The sequence below is a fragment of the Nomascus leucogenys genome, chromosome X (assembly GCF_006542625.1).
Source record: "Nomascus leucogenys isolate Asia chromosome X, Asia_NLE_v1, whole genome shotgun sequence".
Classification (NCBI taxonomy): Eukaryota; Metazoa; Chordata; class Mammalia; order Primates; family Hylobatidae; genus Nomascus; species Nomascus leucogenys.
In genome coordinates, this window is record NC_044406.1 from 139420545 (window position 1) to 139440341 (window position 19797).

General features: G+C 57.4%; 2 protein-coding genes across 2 annotated transcripts; both read left to right on the forward strand.

Moving 5' to 3' along the window:
* The first annotated feature begins 160 nt into the window (after positions 1–160).
* GDI1 (GDP dissociation inhibitor 1) lies at positions 161–6760 on the forward strand. Its single transcript, XM_003279290.4, has 11 exons — positions 161–543; positions 1768–1875; positions 2012–2111; positions 2253–2387; positions 3191–3389; positions 3651–3782; positions 4378–4477; positions 4904–5075; positions 5393–5537; positions 5656–5710; positions 5801–6760. Exons 1-11 carry the CDS (start codon positions 499–501, stop codon positions 5951–5953), a joined length of 1344 nt encoding a protein of 447 aa, XP_003279338.1. The 5' UTR covers positions 161–498; the 3' UTR covers positions 5954–6760.
* Positions 6761–7475: 715 nt separating this feature from the next.
* FAM50A (family with sequence similarity 50 member A) lies at positions 7476–13887 on the forward strand. Its single transcript, XM_030807141.1, has 13 exons — positions 7476–7676; positions 8940–9024; positions 9108–9207; positions 9673–9818; positions 11727–11803; positions 11933–11999; positions 12151–12212; positions 12479–12555; positions 12941–12995; positions 13143–13191; positions 13290–13360; positions 13470–13580; positions 13688–13887. The coding sequence occupies exons 1-13, from the start codon at positions 7566–7568 to the stop codon at positions 13694–13696; spliced, it is 1020 nt and encodes a 339-aa protein (XP_030663001.1). The 5' UTR covers positions 7476–7565; the 3' UTR covers positions 13697–13887.
* Positions 13888–19797: the final 5910 nt, after the last annotated feature.

The following is a 19797-nucleotide window of genomic DNA, read 5'->3' on the forward strand; positions in this document are numbered from 1 at the left end:
CGCCCCCGGCTGCCGCAGCGGCGCGCGTCCGGCCGCGGGGCCGCGCCGAGACTCCCGGGGGGCGGGGGGGGGAGGGGAGGCGGGCGGGCGCGCGCGGGGCGGGGAGGGGCGGGGCGCGGCGGGTGGGGCGGGGCGCGCGCGGCTCCCGCGCACGGATCCTTCCCGGGCCGCATCACCGGCCGCCGGCCCTCCCCGCCCGCCCGCCCCGCCCCGCGCCTCTCTAGACTCTCGGCGAGCAGCGTCGCCCGCGGAGCCGCGCTGGTGCTGTGGCCCCGGCCCTGGCAGCCCTCCCGGGAGGCGAGCCGGGGAGGCGGTGGCCCCTGCCGGGTGCGGCGGTGCGCGGGAAGAGGCGGGACTCTTTGACGCGGCGGAGGGGTCGGGCGGCGGCCGACGCGCCGCCATCTTTGGTCCAGTGCGGTGGCGGCGGCGGTGGCGGCGGCGACTGCTGCGGTGAAGGAGGAGGAGGAGCCGAGCGGGCGCTGGCACCGAGGCCTGACCATGGACGAGGAATACGATGTGATCGTGCTGGGGACCGGCCTCACCGTAAGTGCGGCCCCGGGCGCCCTTGGCCCTGCGTCGTGCCCTCGCCATCCCCCGCGATGATGCGGCCGCCGGCCCATCCTCCGGTCACTGCCATCTTCTGCGCTCCGCTCCCCGAAAAGCCGGCGCTGTGCCCACCCTGCTGCTCCCCCCGCGACGTCGCCTCTGCTCGTTGCCATGACCCCATCTCCCCGAAGAGGCCCCCTTCCTGGCCGCCTCCTGGGCTACCCGGGTCCAACCCCCGGCGCCCTCCCATCTTCCCTACCCCTGCCCGCTGGACCGGAAAACGCACCCCCACTCGGCCCGATGCCCCCGACCCCGCCCACCCATCGCCCCCACCCATCACGGCATCCACCCGTCGCCCGCACCCATCGCCCGCCTAGCGTTGCCTCTAAGCGTCCCTTCCCATCTTGCGCTAATCCCGGTGGGGATGAAGTACAAGGACCTGGGGTCAGGAGGCCTCGCCAGAGTTGGCCCTCAGCCCGCCTCCTCATCGTCTTCTGGGGCCAGGGGATCCAGGGAATGTTCCAGAAGGAACAGCAGTGGGGGCAGTAAGCACATTCCCGCAACCCCACCTCGGTTGCCCATGGAGACCTCAGGCTGAGTAGCATCTGCAGCCTTTGTCCTTGGGCTAGTGACAGTGACTGGTGACGGTGTTTATCTTCCCCCTTTCCCCGAAAACCCCGTTGGCCCACTCCCCTCAGAGACTCTTCTCTCTCGGTCCAGGCCCAGATGCCCCTCCTCAGCGGTAGGGTCTCCTGCTATTTGAAGAAAGAGTAGTCCAGGGTGGGGCCTACAATTTCAAGGACTGTGCTAAGCCTTTCTTTGCCTCCCTTTCGAGTGTCCTTCGCAGTCCAGCTGGGTCCCCTCTGTGCCTCATTGTGTTTTATCGGCCTTTTTGTGCGGCTCTGCGTAGGTAGATGCCTCTTGGCGTGTTGGTACTGGAAGGCCATCCTGTGTCTGCTGGATGCCCTGCCTCCCTCAAAGCCTCCGTTATTTCACTGTCCGCCTTGTGAGGGGGACAGGACTCCTTTGCCCAGCAAGGTTGCAATGGAGAGTGTGGTCGGATGAAGCCATCACCCCAATTTTAGGCGAGGCAACTAGCCAGTGGAGATGGTGGGTGGAAGGAGCTGTCCACTGAGGCAGGTTTGGGTGGGGAACAAATCAGGTCTGCTGGTAGGAGCGGAGGCAGGTGGGAGTGCAGTGGATGGTGTCACCCTCCCCCAGGAATGCATCCTGTCGGGCATCATGTCTGTGAACGGGAAGAAGGTGCTGCACATGGACCGGAACCCCTACTACGGGGGCGAGAGCTCCTCTATCACACCCCTGGAGGAGGTGAGGCTGCCCAGGCCCAAGCCCATCCCTGTTAACCTTTCACATAGCGGCACAGGGTGGAAGTAGCTCCCCAGGTGCCTGGAGCAGGAGGAGGTGGTCCCTGAGGTGTCTCTCTCTCTCTCCCTTCTGCTTACAGCTGTATAAGCGTTTTCAGTTGCTGGAGGGGCCCCCTGAGTCGATGGGCCGAGGCCGAGACTGGAACGTTGACCTGATTCCCAAATTCCTCATGGCTAACGGTGAGGGACAGGAAGGAGGTATTGTAGGTCGGGGGTGATAGGGAAGACCCGAGGACGGTCAGGCTCCAGAGGAGGCACAGCCAGACCAGCTAGAGCCTCTGGAGAGAGCCGTGCTGATGTTGTCCCTGTGCACCCCCACAGGGCAGCTGGTAAAGATGCTACTGTATACAGAGGTGACTCGCTACCTGGACTTCAAGGTGGTGGAGGGCAGCTTTGTCTACAAGGGGGGCAAGATCTACAAAGTGCCATCCACTGAGACTGAGGCCTTGGCTTCCAGTGAGTGTGGGCCCCCTGAGCCAGAGAAATCATGGGGTGGCAGGGAAGCCAGCTGTCTTTGGGATGGGTGGTTGTCCAGAATGAGGCACCCCCTTGTTCAAAGTCACATTCCCCATGAAGGACCAGAGAGGCCCTTCACTCTGTATTCCCTCTGCCCCGTGTCATGCCGCATGGCTGGCTGCCAGGAGGGAGGTCCTCACACAGCAGGGATGTGACTTGGAGGGGAACGGGGCTCCTTTTGAAAGACTTGAGCCTGGCCAGGCGCGGTGGCTCACGCCTGTAATCCCAGCACTTTGGGAGGCTGAGGCGGGTGGATCACTTGAGGTCAGGAGTTCAAGACCAGCCTGGCCAACATGGTGAAACCCTGTCTCATCTCAAAATACGAAAAATTAGCTGGGTGTGGTGGCACGCACCTGTAATCTCAGCTACTCGGGAGGCTGAGGCAAGAGAATGGTTTGAACCCGGGAGGCGGAGGTTGTGGTGAGCCGAGATCACACCACTGCACTCCAGCCTAGGCGATAGAGCGAGACTCCATCTCAAAAAAAAAAAAACAAAACTTGAGCCTTTGGCAGGGCCTCCACTGAATCCTCGAGACATCGCCAAGTGTCTGAGCCAGGAAGGCCCTTAGAGCCCATCCAGGCCAATCCCCTCTTCATCCAGGTGGGGAAACTGAGGCTAAAAAGGGTAGAGAGGTTAACCTAAGGTCACAGGACAGCTGGGCTGGGAGTGGGGGTGCCTGCCCTGCTGGGATGGAGAGTTTTGTGCTGTGTTGGTGCAGAACCTCCTCCTGCCGCCTTCCTTAGATCTGATGGGCATGTTTGAGAAACGGCGCTTCCGCAAGTTCCTGGTGTTTGTGGCAAACTTCGATGAGAATGACCCCAAGACCTTTGAGGGCGTTGACCCTCAGACTACCAGCATGCGTGACGTCTACCGGAAGTTTGATCTGGGCCAGGATGTCATCGATTTCACTGGCCATGCCCTGGCGCTCTACCGCACTGATGAGTGAGGGGAAGCTGGGTGGTGGCAGCCCCCTCGCCCGGCCCGCCCCCGCCTTTCCCACACCTGCCTGCTGTCCCCCTGCCCTGCATGTCTCTTGTATTCAGCCACAGGCTCACCTATCACCCTTTCCATTTCCCCCTTGCATTTGATCCTCATCTTCCCCAGGCCATTCGGGGTGGTGGGAAGACTGGCCTGGTACCTGGGTGGGGGTAATAAGTCAGGGGTGCTGCTATTGGAGCATCTTCCCCAACCCCTGTCCCCCAGCTACCTGGACCAGCCCTGTCTTGAGACCATCAACCGCATCAAGTTGTACAGTGAGTCCCTGGCCCGGTATGGCAAGAGCCCATATTTATACCCACTCTACGGCTTGGGCGAGCTGCCCCAGGGTTTTGCAAGGTGAGGACGTGGGTTTTTTCAGTTGGCATAGCTGAGTAGGACTAGGGCCAGGACTAGAGTAGGACTAGGGCCCCTTGAGCATTTCCCTGGTAGTATTTCCTCCTTTCCAATTCGTGGTCTTCATTTACTTCACTCCATGCTTGGGTGATGGGGGCACAACCCCAGTGCACTGAAGTACAGAAGTCTCCACACTTGAAAAACCAAGTCTCCACAAATGCGACTTGCTCAGTTCCCAGCAGCACCAGGACTGGGCCCAGGGTCCCGGAACCTTGAGTCAGGGCTTAGCTGGGAGCTGACCTATCTCCAGAGAGTCCATTCTGGTCCCCTAGGCTGTCTTGGTGCGGAGCACTGCTCCCTCATGCCCCCTCCCACTGGTCCTTGGCAGTGTATTCTGGGTAGAAGCTCCAGAGAGGAAAGAGCCCGCTGAGATGGGGCCAGAGTTCACGGCAGTGACAGAGCTGGGATGAATCCCGGCGTCTCCTGCCTGCTGCCTGCCTGGGGCAGCCTTCTTTGCACCTTGGTGGAGGAACGGTGCAGTGGAATTGGTCCCCGTTTCTCCTGGGAGGGGCCTTCACTGGAGCTGCTCTCACCACAGATTGAGTGCCATCTATGGGGGGACATATATGCTGAACAAACCTGTGGATGACATCATCATGGAGAACGGCAAGGTGGTGGGCGTGAAGTCTGAGGGAGAGGTGAGCCTTTCGCATGCAGTGCAGTCCCATGGTTGAGGCGGGGCTTGGTCACCTCCTCTGTGCTGCCGAGTCTCCTGCTGCATAGCCTCGAGGGTCTTGGAGCTGGGAACTGGGGGTCCAGAAGTCTTCAGAGTCATGACTGTGGGTGAGAGGTCTCTTTCAGAGGCCACATGCCATGTCTGTGGTGCAGAAAGTGTTCTTGTTCACAGTGCCTCTGGGGGGTGGGGCGGGGGCGGGCACCCAGCCCGTGCGTCAAGGCCCACCTCTCTGAGCTGCAGGGTAGGGCCATGCATTCAGAAGGGGCAGTAGTGATGGCTCCGAGGAGTGCGTTGTCTGCCAGAGCTGCCTGCCCTTGCTGTGAGCGCAGCCCCACGTCTACCTAAGGGAGGGATGTGACAGGGGCGAGGACTTCTGGTGCCTTCTCAGGTGGCCCGCTGCAAGCAGCTGATCTGTGACCCCAGCTACATCCCGGACCGTGTGCGGAAGGCTGGCCAGGTTATCCGCATCATCTGCATCCTCAGCCACCCCATCAAGAGCACCAACGACGCCAACTCCTGCCAGATCATCATCCCCCAGAACCAGGTCAACAGGAAGTCAGGTGGGCCGGGCGCCGGCACAGCTTCCTTCAGGGTGTTCTCTTTGGGGTTACTCTTCTTCTCCCCATCAGTGTCGGAGCTCCCTGCCTTACCTCTCTGTGGAAAAAATTTGACCCACATTGTAGCCACCACAACTTGGACCCCTAGGGTTTGGGTGGCCTGGACTCTTCCCCTCTGGGAGGGTGGCGGCTTGGATGCTACTTGCTCTGCGGGGCTGGGAAGGGGCATTTGGGCCAGACTTGTGTCCAGCCACTGGAACCCCTCTCTGCGCGTGGCCAGCGCCTCTGGCCTGAGTTGACAGAGCTCTTCCTGTGGCCAGACATCTACGTGTGCATGATCTCGTATGCACACAACGTGGCGGCCCAGGGCAAGTACATAGCTATTGCCAGCACTACTGTGGAGACCACGGACCCCGAAAAGGAGGTGGAGCCAGCTCTGGAGCTGTTGGAGCCCATTGACCAGAAGTGAGGGACTGGGCTGAGCCCAAGCGGGAGAGGGAGGGAGCCCAGCAGCTGGGCTTGGGGACCAGGAAAGGCATGGCCCGTTTTGAGGCCTGTCCCCTCCCCTCTGTCTGCCCCTCAGGTTTGTGGCTATCAGTGACTTGTATGAGCCCATCGATGATGGTTGTGAGAGCCAGGTAAGCAGCTTGTCCCAGCCCTGGCTCCTGGCTGCCTGCCCAGGGCACCTGCCTGACTCACCCTGGGCGCTGGGCTCTGGCTGTTTCCAGGTGTTCTGTTCCTGCTCCTACGATGCCACCACACACTTTGAGACAACCTGCAACGACATCAAAGACATCTACAAACGCATGGCTGGCACGGCCTTTGACTTTGAGAACATGAAGCGCAAACAGAACGACGTCTTTGGAGAAGCTGAGCAGTGATTGTGGCCGCCCCCAGCCCCTGCTGCCCCAGCCTATGTCTGTTCTCCTCGAGGGCTCCAGCATCCTCTGCTTCCCCCACCACGTTCCCATCACCCACCTCATTGATCCACTGACCAAATCCTTAACCCTAGCGATGGTTTGGGAGATGGGGGGTTGGATAGCATCCTCTTTCTTGGCCCTTCCTTATCCTAGGAAAAGAGGGTTCCTCAATCCTTGTGTGTGTCTCTTCCCCCCACCCCTAATTCTTCTGCTCTGTTTGGGAAGACGTGGAGGAAAAGGTGACTTCTGCCCCCACCGCTCTTACCCCGACTGTAGTGGCCTTTGGAGATGCCCCCACCTTCCCCCACCAACTCTTGCGTGTTGGAGAGGAGGGGCCCTCCCAGCACAAAGTTGCATTCCTCCCCCCTAATTTATTCTAATTTATTAACTTTGACCCACCCTTTCTGAGCCTGCAGCCTTCCCGTGTGGCCTGAGGGCTGTAGAGTGAGCTGCCCCAGCCCCTCCCAGCCCTTGCCCAGCCTGGGGGAGTGGGGAAGGCTTGGGCGTGGCCCCGTTGGAGGTTGATTTGCGTTGCTGTTTTGTTTCTTGTCTTTGTGTTTATGTTATGTGGTACTTGCTGAGAGTAAAGAAATGTGAGCAAAGCAGAAGGAGGTGGGAAAATGGACCCAAACCCCAGTGTGCCGTGCCCCATGCCTTTCCTTTAGTGGTGGGAAACCCTTATCTTGCAAAGTGAATGTGTCCCCTTCCCCACCCTCTAGTGTATTTCACAGAAAACAAAACCTCCCAATAAAACGGTTGAAACCTGAATCTCTGGATCTTGACCGTTATCTCCCAAAAGCTGGGTACCTGGCAGGGCTTTGGCTGCCTGGGTTGGGGCTCTGGCTTAGCTTCACTGGACTGTAAAAGGTGGCATTCTTCACCAGGGAATTCCTCACCCAGAGCACACTGGGGCCAAATTGACTTAAAGCTTAAGGCTACCCAGTGAGTTAATGCTGGCACCAAGACTGCAGCCCTCAGTGCTCAATGCAGGGGGAGTGTGGTGAGGGGCGGGTGTCAACGTGGAGGAAGCAGAGGGAGCTGGGGTCCTGGCCTCTGGCTTGAAAGGAGAGGGCAGAGGGGACCAGGGGCCACCCTTGGATGGGATTCTAAGTGAAGCAGGGAGACGGGTGCCAATTTTCGGCTTAATGCGGGGGAACTAGGGCAGCAAGGGGACCAGCGTTGGGGCCAGCAGGAGGAATTAGAGGGACCAGGGGCCCAGCCTTGGCTCGGGTTAAACGTCGAGGCAGCGCGAGGGGCTGGGGAATTCAGCCTCCGGGGTCCACAGGAGCCGGCGGTGGGGGCTGGGGCGGGAGTCCACGCAGGACCAGGGGCGGTCTCCGGCGGGGCGGGCGGCGGTCACGCTCCGGGCCAGCTGGCGCGCGGCGGGGCGGGGCATCCGTGCGTCTCCTGGTGGCTGACGTCACGGCGCGGGCGTCAGCTGACTGTTCGGCCGCCACTGCCGCTGCCGCTGCCGCTGCCGCCGCCGCCGCCGCCGCCGCCGCTGCCGCTGACGCCGAGACCCGGCTGGGCCGCTGTCGCTGTCGCCGCTGTCGCCGCCGCCGCCGCCGCTGCCATGGCTCAATACAAGGGCGCCGCAAGCGAGGCCGGCCGCGCCATGCACCTGATGAAGAAGCGGGAGAAGCAGCGCGAGCAGATGGAGCAGATGAAACAGCGCATCGCGGAGGTGCGAGCCGGGGAGCCTCGGAGCATGCGCGCTGTCCAGGTCCCCTGGCGGCCCCGCGCCACGCCGGATCCGGCCCTGGAAGCCCTGGGGCGGTGGCCACGGAGCGCGGGCGGCGTGCCGGGGCGGGCCCCTGGCTCGCTGACTTCCAGCAGGGCACAGAAGCAAGCCGGCGACAGTCTCATCTGTAAAATGGGCCCAGAGCCGGGCGTTCTCCGAGGCTGAGGCCACTAGCTGGTGACCGGCCTCCGGCAGGAGGGAGCCGAGCCAGTGTTTCTGTTGGGAGGCACGGCGGGGACGAGCCTCTCGTCGCCTCGCCTGGGCACCCAGCGTCCTGGCTCTGGCCCCTCGGCCCTCAGAGCCAGGCCACTGCCCTGGTCCTATGGACACTGGGCAGGGCGGTTCCCCTTCCCCTGGAGAGGCGCGGGGAGGCGTGAGCCAGACCTGGCCAGTCCACTGGCCAGGAGGCTCCTTCCAGAACCCCTTGCACCTGTGAGGCAGGCACGAACCTCCCGGGCGCCAGCGGTTCACTCGCTGCTTCCGTGAGTGGCCCGTGATGGTGGTGGTCAGGGAAGGAGCGTGGAGGAGCTTGATCCTTTTGGGGAGACTCACTCATCAGGACTCGGGGCTCCAGGGGAGAGAGCAGGCTCCTGCCTGGGGAACTGGGGAAGCCTGGCCAGAGGAGCCTTGAAACACCAAATCCTCATGCCCTGGCCCCACTGTCTGAGCCTGGGTGCCCAGCAAGCAGAAGGTGTATTTCTCTGCCAGCCACCTTCTTGGGAGGCCACTGGTCAGCGAGGGCTTGGCATGGTACCAAGTGGGTTGGAGCTGGGGCCAAAGAGAGGCCTCCTGGGAAGCTGTTGATGACATTCTGGGGCCTGGAGGGAGGAAAATCACTCAGGGAGGGGCCAGGCCCCTCAGCCACTCTGTTCTTGTTTGCCCTCTCCTCATACCCCTTGGCTTGGGTCTCCGAAGCTTCAGCTTAAAGGCTGGAGATGAAAAGGCCAAAGGTCAGTAGGGTTGGTGGCTTCAGGCTACTGAGAGACCTGTGATCCCCAGCAGGAGACCTGAAGAGCCAGAGCAGCTCAGGGATGGAAACGGCCCCATTTGGCACTCTTAGCATTTGAAGAGCCCCACCCAGCCTCATGGAACCTTCCATCGACAAGGGCACAGGGGCAGATTTGGACTATAACCCAGGTCCCTGATGGCCAGCCTGCCATTTCCACAGCGAGGGGTGGCTCTCATGGTGGCTGTCACTCCCTGCAGGAGAACATTATGAAATCCAACATTGACAAGAAGTTCTCTGCGCACTATGATGCGGTGGAGGCAGAGCTCAAGTCCAGCACCGTGGGTGAGTGCCCCTCACCCGCACCCCGGGCCACTCTTCCGCTGGCCCTGTGACTACCTTGCCCCTTGTGCCTCCTTGCTTCAAAGGTCTCGTGACCCTGAATGACATGAAGGCCAAGCAGGAGGCTCTGGTGAAGGAGCGGGAGAAGCAGCTGGCCAAGAAGGAGCAGTCCAAGGAGCTGCAGATGTGGGTCCTCTCGCCGCAGCCCTCAACATGGAGCTAGTGCTTACCGGGTCCCGTGGCCGGTCGGGCTCTTTTTGCACCCTGGGGGGGGGACCCTGTCTCCTGCTTCGGGACAGGGGTAGCATCTAGCTTGCGATTTGCATTTCTCTCTCCCGCCTCCTCGGGTCCACACTCACGTCTTCTCACCGTGGCGGCTTGTCTTTCTGACTCTCTAAATGCAGTGGGCCCTTTCCCAGCATCCAGTGCCTGAACAGCCTGCATTCTCCCCATTCCTCTCTGTCCTGCAGCCCCTGTGGCCCTATGAGCTCAAAGTGATCCAGGACAGCATGACCCATCTGGGGCAATGGGGACCCAGCCTGGGCTGGGCAGGCCCCACATAGGGCACACAGGTGGCTCTGGGTCAAGGAAGGGGCTGGGTCAGGGTCAGGAAGGACATGGTGTGTGATGGTGCCACCTGCACCTCGCTAGGAAGCTGGAGAAGCTTCGAGAGAAGGAGCGTAAGAAGGAAGCCAAGCGGAAGATCTCCAGCCTGTCCTTCACCCTGGAGGAGGAAGAAGAGGGCGGCGAGGAGGAAGAGGAGGCGGCCATGTATGAGGAGGAGATGGAAAGGGAAGGTGAGGGGTCCCCAATGTGAGAGGCTGTCAGCAAAGCTGATGCCCTATCAGGATGGCTCCAAAAGCTGCCCTCCGGAGGCACCACGCACAGTAGACCGGGGAGGGGAGAAGCTGGTCTAGACCAGGCTGGCTGGGCACATTTTCTGTGATGGTGGAAATGTTAGAGTCTGTGCCACCCAATATGGTGGCCACTTGCCGCAGGTGGCTCATATGACTTGGGCACTAAATGGTTAATTGTTTGATTTGTTTCAGCGTAAATGTATACAGCCACAGAAATTCCGTGGCTACTAGTCAGACACTGCAGATCTCAGCTGTGAGAACAAGGGGCTGTCAGGGAAAGCTCAGGATGGCTGGGGAGTGAGGGTAAAGCCAGCCTGGCCTCCACGTGTGCCACACACCTGTGCTGTGCCTGGCCAGGGCACATAGGGTGCTGTCCCTGTCCTGGTGGAAGTCACGGGTCACCATGCACTGAAGACACTACTCAGGGTTGCTGCTCTGCTCGGGGCCCACCGGGCTAACCCAGGGGTCAAGGAAGGAGGGGAGGGTTGAGTTAAGGCCCAAGGATGAGGGCAGTTGCATTCGCCAGAGAGGCAGGAGGGGCGACGAGAAAGTACATGCCAGAAACCCAGCAGGAAAGAGCTTTTCAAAACGTTTGAAGATTGGGAGCAAGTTGTGTCACGGGCCCCTGGAGGGTGTGGTGGCAGTTCTAGAAATTGTGTCGCCCAGGGAATGGCGGAGGGAGAGAAGCGAGGCAGGGGATGGTGCTGTGTGGCTGTGGTAACAGGCTGGGTGCCATGGCTTTGAGGGGAGTGCGGGATTGTGGGGAGGAAGAACCTGCCAGCCACCTGCCATTTGGGTTCCGTGTTCCAGCAGCCACAGTAAAACATAGAAAAAGAAACAAGCAGGATTTTAGTATGACATTGTATTTAACCCAGCGTATCCGAAATATCACCGTCGCGGCAGGCGCACTAGCTGCGATGCTGGGGTGCTGGGTGCAGCGGGAGCTACTGGTTTGTTTGTGTTTTTGTTTTGGTTGTTGTTGTTGTTGTTTTTGAGACTGTCTCCCCGTGGCCCAGGCTGGAGTGCAGAGGCGCGATCACAGCTCACTTCAGCCTTGACCTCCTGAACTCAAGGGACCCTCCCACCTCAGCCACTTGAGTAGCTGGGACTACAGGCGCTTTGCATTTTTTGTAAAGACGGAATCTCGCCATGTTGCCCAAGCTCGTCTCGAACTTGGGAGCTACTGGTGTGGACAGTGCAGGCCTGGGGGAAAGGTTGTCACCCTCACTGTGTGTCACTGGGCTTTTACAAAACACTGCTTGGTGGGCTCTTCCCTCCCTCCACAGGTTCCGTTTAGGGGGCCTAGCCACAAGACCCTGACGTCCGTTTTTTTTAAAGCTCTCCACGTGATTCTAATCTGCAACCAGGCTTTAGAATCCCTGCCCTTGAGCATCAGGCTAAAGAGTTTAGATTTGTTCTGTTCTTTTTTTTTTTTTTTTTTTTTTTTTTTTGAGATGAGGTCTCACTCTGTTGCCCAGGCTAGAGTGCAGTGGTTTGATCACGGCTCACTGCAGCCCCGATCTCCCAGGCTCAAGCAATCCTCCCACCTCAGCCTCCCAAGTAGCTGAGACTACAGGTGCGCCACCACACCCGGATGATTTTTTTGAGTTTTAGTAGAGACGAGGTCTTGCTATGTTGCCCATGCTGGTCTCCACCTCCTGGGCTCAAGCGATCCTTCTGCCTCATCCTCCCCAAGTGTTGGGTTGACAAGCATGAGGCTCTGTGCCCACCCTAGGCTTGTCTTCTAGATCAGCTGTTCTCAAGGTATGCTTGGGGGACCCTGGGCGTTGGCCATATCAAAATCGCTTTTATAATAATGCTATGATACTCGGCTTCCTTTTGTTCCAGAGATCACCACGAAGAAGAGAAAACTGGGGAAGAACCCAGACGTTGACACAAGCTTCTTGCCTGATCGAGACCGTGAGGTAAAGGCTGTCTGGCCCTGACCCCGGCCTCGACTCCAGCCCTGGTGGAGACCCTTGCTCAGGGAGCCAGGCTCTGCGTGCACCCTGAGCAGCCCTGGGCCTCACCCGTCTGCCTGCTCCCTCTCCCAGGAGGAGGAGAATCGGCTTCGGGAAGAGCTGCGGCAGGAGTGGGAAGCCAAGCAGGAGAAGATCAAGAGTGAGTGCTTGCGTAGTCAGACACGAGGGGCCTGGGCCCAAGCCAGCTTCCCTGTCCACAGTCTCCTGGGTGGTGCGCTGAGCCCCAAGGCTGCTCTCGGTGGGGCGGGGGTGCCCGGGTCTGGAGACCAAGAGGCAGCTCTGCCTTGTAGGCGAGGAGATCGAGATCACCTTCAGCTACTGGGATGGCTCTGGGCACCGGCGGACAGTCAAGGTAGGCAGTGTGCAGCCTGCTTCCTGCTCACCATGGGCCCAGCCTCCCTTAGGTTCCGTGGGAAGGAACTGACCTTCCTGACTTGGGAAGCCCCAGGGACCCTGAGGATAACAGGCTCCAGGGCCTGGCCCCCTGTCTGGGGAGTGAGGCCAGGCCTGGCCGAGGCTCTGCAGTCTCTGGCAGGGCCCTCTGGGCCTCTGCCTTGTTGAGAGCCCTTCTGCAGGCTTCCGCCTTCCCTTCCCCAACTCCTGGATTCCCGGATGCAGATGAGAAAGGGCAACACCATGCAGCAGTTCCTGCAGAAGGCGCTCGAGATCCTTCGGAAAGACTTCAGTGAGCTGAGGTGTGAGGTGTGCGTGTGTGCATGGTGGTGTGTGTGGCACCTGTGGCTCCAGCCCAGGTGCCAGACACCCAGTGTGATGTGGGCGTTGCCTGGGCAAGCAAGCAGTGTGCTGGACACTCTACTCCCAAAAGAGGGGGTCAGGCTCCTCTTCCCTTCCCTCCCACCAGAGAGAGCTTTGCTGAGAGCGCCCTGCCTTGGTTCCTTAGCCCAAAGGTGGAGGGTGCTGGGCGCCAGTCCTGGGCTCACTAAACCATGGAGCTTCCCTCAGAGCCAACTGGCTGCTGCCTCCCAGCCCCAGCACGGGCTCTCCTGGGCTGGCTGCCTCCTCCCTCCCTTGGCAGGGGTGCTGTCGTCTTGCCCACGCCCTCCTGCCTTCCTCCCTCAGGTCCGCGGGGGTGGAGCAGCTCATGTACATCAAGGAGGACTTGATCATCCCGCACGTGAGTCCCTTCAGCCCCAGGACCCGCAGTGGGTGCTGTGCCCTGGGCTTTGGCTCAGGCTGGTGGGGGCAGTGTGCGCAGGCGGGGGGTGTGGGGAGGGGCCGAGATGGGCCATCAAGGCGCCACTTTCCTGCCCTTGGCTCCCAGCATCACAGCTTCTACGACTTCATCGTCACCAAGGCACGGGGGAAGAGTGGTGAGTGCCCCCGGCCCAGCCGCCCCCGTAGCACCTTGCCCCCGATATTGTCACTGGGGCAGCAGCGGGACATTGGGCTGTCTGCTTCTCCCCTGCAGGGCCGCTCTTCAACTTTGATGTTCATGACGATGTGCGGTTGCTCAGTGACGCCACCGTGGAGAAGGATGAGGTACAGCGTAGGGGGCCGTGTGAGGGGGAACGGGTGTCCCTGGGCTGTGGAGGAGAAGCCAAGGGAAGGGGAGGTCGGCAGGCGGCCCTGTGCCCTCTTCCTCCCTTAGTCACACGCAGGCAAGGTGGTGCTGAGGAGCTGGTACGAGAAGAACAAGCACATTTTCCCCGCCAGCCGCTGGGAACCCTACGACCCTGAAAAGAAGTGGGACAAGTACACGGTGAGGAGGGGCTGGCAGGGACCCCTCCAAGTTGGGGATGGCAGCCAGCCCCTGCTCACCCCTCACCTTCCTTGTCTCCTCCTCTGCCCGCCTCGTCCTCACGCCAGATCCGCTGAGCGTCCAGGAGGCTACGCGGCCCCAGCTCCTTAGCTCCCGGGACTCCAGGCACCCGCTCCCCTGCGACCATGCCAGGCACACTGGGAGGAGGATGGCAGCTGCTCGTGTCCTGCCCCTGGCCCGTCAGTGACTGCTTTATTCTTTTCCAATAAAGAAGTGCGCATGTCAGAGCTGGAGCGCCTGCAGTGTGAGAAACCATTTGTGTTCGGACCAAATTCATTTGTCATTTTGACCATTCAAAACTGTACGATTTGGTGGCATTTAGCACATTTGCCATGTTGGTCTGCTTCCAGGACATTCTCATCCCTCCCCTCACCTCCGCCCACCAGGCTCTCATGTGCTTTCTGTCTCCATGGATTGGCCTGTTCTGGACGTGTCATACGTGCCTGGGGAGTCTGTCACCGTGGCAGCCCCACCATCCCTGAGGTGTCTTTGTGGCACTGTGCTTCTTGACTGTGGGCACCTGTCCTTGGGCGGTGGTGGCTCTGGTGGGTGGGAAGGGGGTTCCTCCCCAGGCCTCTCTCCCAGGCCCTTGGGCTCCTGTTGAGTTTCCCGTAGGGGACGTGGCCGTCCTGTGGCCACGAAAACCCACCCTGCCTTCCTTGCTCTGGGCCGTCCCAGCACAGTCGGTCTGCTGTGGTACCCTGCGCTCAACACTTGCCTGCCCTGCCCTAGCTAGCCCTGCTCAGACAGCCCTCGGGGCAGGATCCAGATCGGGGGTAGGTCCAGGACCCCTACTCTGCCACCTCAGCAGCTGGTTCCCCAAGTTCCACTTGGCTAAGCTGAGGCAGGCAGGCCTGGCTCCAGGAGGCTGAGGAAGGCCAGCTGACAGCTCCCTGTTTCCTCCCCTGGCCTGAAGCCAAGAAGAAAGGACGGGATAGCCCCTCACTGGCCAGGAGCACCCCAGCCCTGGGTCTAGCCTCCCCTTCCTGGCAAATGTGGAGATCTGATGGTGCCCGACAATGCAGAGGCCCAGTGTCTCATTCAGCCTGGCCGGGAAGTAGCCACCTGACATCACTAGGAATAGAGATGAGAGTGTTTCCTTTCTTTTCTTTTCCTTCCCTCCCTCCCTCCCTCCCTCCCTCCCTCCCTTCCTTCCCTCCCTCCCTCCCTCCCTCCCTTCCCTCCCTCCCTTCCCTCCGTCCCTCCCTCCCTTCCCTCCCTTCCCTCCCTCCCTCCCTCCCTCCCTTCCTTCCCTCCCTCCCTCCCTCCCTCCTTTCCTTCCTTTCCTTTTTTCTTTTTTTTGAGACTGGGTCTCACTCTGTCTCCCAGGCTGGAGTGCAGTGGTGCAATCTCAGCTCGCTGCAGCCCCCACCTCCTGGGCTCAAGTGATCCTCCTGCCTTAGCTTCCTGAGTAGCTGGGACTACAGGTGTGCACCACAACGCCCAGCTATTTTTATTTTATTTTTATGTACATGAAAATTGGAACAGAATTAAAAAAAAATTTTTTTTTGTAGAGATAGGGTCTTGCTCTGTTGCCCAGGCTGGTCTCGAACTGCTGGGCTCAAGTGATCCTGCCACCTCAGCCTCCTAAATTGCTGGGATTGCAGGTGTGAGCCACTGTGTTTTGCTGAGTAGGCTCTTTGATGCTCTGGAACCAGATAAGGTCACCAAGGATCAGTTTGTGCCAGGGGTGGTCACCTACTTTGCTCACCCAGGCCTCGTTCCTGGGGGTTGTGTGTGTAGAAAACATTTTGTTTTGTTTGTTTTCCTCTCTGTTTTCTACACACACAGCCTTGGTGACCTTACCTGGGTTCCAGGCAGAGGGAACACTCAGTCTGGGTCAAAGGTGAGCTGGAGGCCGGGTGAGGTGGCTCACGCCTGTAATCCCAGCACTTTGGGAGGCTGAGGCAGGTGGATCACTTGAGGTCGGGAGTTCGAGACCAGCCTGACCAACATGGTGTAACCCCGTCTCTACTAAGAATACAAAAATTAGCTGGACGTGGTGGCAGGTGCCTGTTATCTCAGCTACTCAGGAGGCTGAAGCAGGAGAATCGCTTGAACCTGGGAGGCGGATGTTGCAGTGAGCCGAAATCAAACCACGGCATTCCAGCCTGGATGACAAGAGTGAAACTCCATCTCAAAAAAAAAAAAAAAAAAAAAAAAAATGAGCTGGGCTGGAACAAGGGGAAGCTACCTTTTTCCCTCACGTTCGCTGTCCAGCAGAAGCCGTGTATTCAGGCGGTTCCCATGTCAGCATGGAAGCCAGTTCCTGCAATGTCCCCAGCAGAGATGTGCTTTTCTTCACTGCCTGCTTACCTGTCCTCTCTCTCTAGACAAAGACAAGCGCCTATGGCTGCCCCTCCTGGCCCTCACCTTTCTCGCACGAAAGGTACTGCACTTGCATATACTGTTCGACACCATGTGATACAGTGTCCATTAGCGATATATCCCAATACTCGGCATCTTTCCACATGGGTGCATAGAGACCCTCATTCTCTCTTCAGCTGCAGAGCCGGGATGGCAGATATTGGCCAACTCCACCCCTTAGGGCCTGCCCACTTGGCAGCCCCACGGGCAGGATGAGGGCCGGCTCCCCCAGCCTTGCCCACACAGTGCTCTCACTCGCCGCCAGGAGATGCATGCCAAGCTGAGATGGAGACATGGTTTCTCAGCATGGGGTTTTGTTTCTTCTTTGTGTTTTTAATTTTTTCAACTGAGGAAAAATTCACAGAACAGAAAAGTAGCCATTAACCACTTTAAAATTTACAATTTGGTGGCATTTGGTGCGTTCGCATTGTTGTGTGGCCATTGCCTCTCTCTACTGGAACATTTTCATCCCCAAAAGGAGATCCGGTGGTTATTCAGCAGTCTCTCCCCATTCCCCCTCTCCCCCACTCCCCAGGCCCTGGCAGCTGCTAATCTACCGTCTCAATGGATTGGACTGTTCTGGAAGCTTCACATCAATGGAATCATGCAATACATGACCTTTTGTATCTGGCTTGTTTTTCTTAGCATCATGTTTTTGAGGTTCATGGCTTACTTTTTATAACTAACTGAGTCGTAGTCCATTATCTGTGTACACCACATCTTGTTTATCCATTCTTCCATGGATGGGCATTTCAGGTGTTCCTACCTTTTGGCTATTGTAAATAATGCTGCTATGAACATTCGCGTACAAGTTTTTGTTTGACCTTAGTGTGGTTTTTAATTTGTGTTTCTCTTTTCACATGTTTAAAAACTATGTGCATTTTATTTCTCCTGCAAACTGTCTATTCCTGACATTTGCCCATTAATTGTATTGTTGGTCTTCTTGGTTTTTTTTTTTTTTTTTTAAATAGAGACAGGATCTCACTATGTTGCCCAGGCTGGTCTTGAAATCTTGGGCTCAAGCGATCCTCCTGCCTTGGCCTCTTGTTGGTCTTTTTTATCTAGAAATCAGTCGGGTGCAGTGGCTCACGCCTGTAATCCCAGCACTTTGGGAGGCCGAGGTGGGCAGATCACCTGAGGTCAGGAGTTCGAGACCAGCCTGGCCAACATGGTGAAACACCGTCTCTACTAAAAATACAAAAATTAGCCGGGCGTGGTGGCGGGCACCTGTAATCTCAGCTGCTCAGGAAGCTGAGGCAGGAGAATTGCTTGAACCCAGGAGGCGGAGGTTGCAGTGAGCCGAGATCGCACCACTGCACTCCAGCCTGGGTGACAGAGCGAAACTCTGTCTCAAATAAATAAATAAATAAATAATATGTAGAATCCTAGGTACCTTCCATGTATGAGAGAGAGTACCCCTTTGTGTTATATAGTGCAAATACTTTTCCTCGTTTTTCATTGATTTGATGGTGTTTTTTAGACACGAGAAGTTTATTTTTAGCTAGTTGGACTCTTGTCTTCTATGCCTTCTGGGTTTGAGGTCATAGTTAGAAGGTCTTCTGGAAGTCAGTGTTATAAAGGAAGTGATTGGAGGCTTTTACCAGGAGCAAGACATAATCTTGACTTAAGTTTTCCAGTCACTCTTGTAGCAGTGTGGCAAAGGGACTGGGGGAGGGCAAGCATGGGAGGCCAGTGAGGAGGCCACCACAGCAATCCTGATGAGAGGCTGGTGGCTTGGACCAGGGTGGGGACAGAAGATCAGCTTCTGGATAGATTTTGGGGGGAAAGCCAACAAGATTTGCTGATGAATAGGACATGGAGTTTGAGAGAAAGAGAGGAGTCAAGAACTCCAACACTTTGGCCTGAACAAGAGGAAGAACCTTTACTAAGATGCAGGGCGTGCGAAGAGAAGCAAGTCTAGGGTGAACAATGAAGGCTTCGCTTGTGGAAAATGGTATGTTGAGATGCCTATTAGATCCAAGCAGAGCTTTGGATCTATGAACCTGGAGCCTGGAGTTCACAGGACAGCTTGAGAGGATGGAGTGAGAAATTGCAGAGCTGTCAAGACAGACATGGCTGATGCTCTGAAACTAGAAAGATCGCCAAGGGAATCAAAGGGTAACACCTGCTCATCTGGTCAAGCCAATGGATGAGATGACAAAGATGGGACTAAAGCCAGGCGCAGTGGCTCACGCCTGTAATCCCAGCACTTTGGGAGGCCTAGGCAGGTGGATCGTTTGAGCCCAGGAGTTCGAGACCAGCTGGGCAACACAGTGAGACTCTGTGTGTATAGGAAATACAAAGATTAGCTGGGTGTGGTGGCACACACCTGTAGTCCCAGCTACTTGGGAGGCTGAGGTGGGAAGATTGCTTGAGCCTGGGAAGGCGAGGCTGCAGTGAGTGGTGTTCACGCCACTGCACTCCAGCCTGGGTGACAAAGTGAGACATTGTCTCCAAAAAGATCATTATACGAAAATCAATTTTTAAAATTTTTTTGAGATAGAGTCTTGCTCTCACTTGCCTAGGCTGGAGTGCAATGGCATGATCTCGGCTCACTGCAACCTCTGCCTCTTGGGTTCAAGTGATTGCCCCCCTCCCCAGCCTCCCGAGTAACTGGGATTACAGGTGCCCACCACCATGCCTGGCTAATTTTTGTATTTTTAGTAGAGATGGGGTTTCGTCATCTTGGCCAGGCTAGTCTCAAATTTCTGATCTCAAGTGATCCACCCACCTCTGCCTCCCGAAGTGCTTGGATTGCAGGCATGAGCCTCCACACCTGGCCAATCAATTGTATTTCTATACACAATCCAAAATGAAATTAAGAAAATAATTCCAGGCCGGGCGCGGTGGCTCACGCCTGTAATCCCAGCACTTTGGGAGGCCGAGGCGGGTGGATCACAAGGTCAGGAGATCGAGACCATCCTGGCTAACATGGTGAAACCCTGTCTCTACTAAAAATACAAAAAATTAGCCAGGCGTGGTGGCGGGCGCCTGTAGTCCCAGCTACTCGGGAGGCTGAGGTAAGAGAATCGCGTGAACCTGGGAGGCAGAGCTTGCAGTGAGCCAAGATTGTGCCACTGCACCGCAGCCTGGGCGACAGCGCAAGACTCTGTCTCAAAAAAAAAAAAAAAAAAATTCCATTTATAACAGTGTCAAAAAAGAATAAAATACTTATTAATAGATTTTTTTTAAAGAAGCATGAGATTTGTAAACTGAAAACTACAAAACATCATTGAAAGAAATTCAAGACCTAAATAAATGGAAAGACATCTGTATTAGTCATGGTTCTCCAGAGAAACAGAACCAACAGGACACACACACACACTTTATTTTAAGGATTTGGTTCACACAATTGTCGGGGTTGACAAGTTGGTGTGAAATTTGTAGGACAGGCTGACAGGCTGGAAACTCGGAGAATTTCTGTGTTCCAGTCTTTTTGTTGTTGTTGTTGTTGTTGAAATGGAGTCTCACTCTTGTTGCCCAGGCTGGAGTGCAATGGCACGATCTCAGCTCACTGCAACCTCTGCCTCCTGGGTTCAAGCGATTCTCCTGCCTCAGCCTCCTGAGTAGCTGGGATTACAGATGCCCGCCACCATGCCCAGCTAATTTTTGTATTTTTAGTAGAGATGGGGTTTCATCATGTTGGCCAGGCCGGTCTCAAACTCCTGACCTCAGGTAATCTGCCTGCCTTGGCCTCCCAAAGTGCTGGGATGACAGACATGAGCCACCGCGCCTGGCCTGTGTTACAGTCTTGAGGCAGAATTTCTGCTTCTCCAGGAAACCTCGGGTT

What these genes read in the sequence shown, in the direction of transcription:
- GDI1 (XM_003279290.4), top strand. Translation starts at nt 499, where the DNA reads ATGGACGAGGAATACGATGTGATCGTGCTGGGGACCGGCCTCACC. An exon ending in CTGCCCCAGGGTTTTGCAAG is followed by an intron (nt 3,783 to 4,377) that starts GTGAGGACGTGG and finishes CTCTCACCACAG; the next exon opens with ATTGAGTGCCATCTATGGGG. An exon ending in CCAGGTCAACAGGAAGTCAG is followed by an intron (nt 5,076 to 5,392) that starts GTGGGCCGGGCG and finishes TCCTGTGGCCAG; the next exon opens with ACATCTACGTGTGCATGATC.
- FAM50A (XM_030807141.1), top strand. Translation starts at nt 7,566, where the DNA reads ATGGCTCAATACAAGGGCGCCGCAAGCGAGGCCGGCCGCGCCATGCAC. An exon ending in TGAAACAGCGCATCGCGGAG is followed by an intron (nt 7,677 to 8,939) that starts GTGCGAGCCGGG and finishes CACTCCCTGCAG; the next exon opens with GAGAACATTATGAAATCCAA. An exon ending in CCACCGTGGAGAAGGATGAG is followed by an intron (nt 13,361 to 13,469) that starts GTACAGCGTAGG and finishes TTCCTCCCTTAG; the next exon opens with TCACACGCAGGCAAGGTGGT.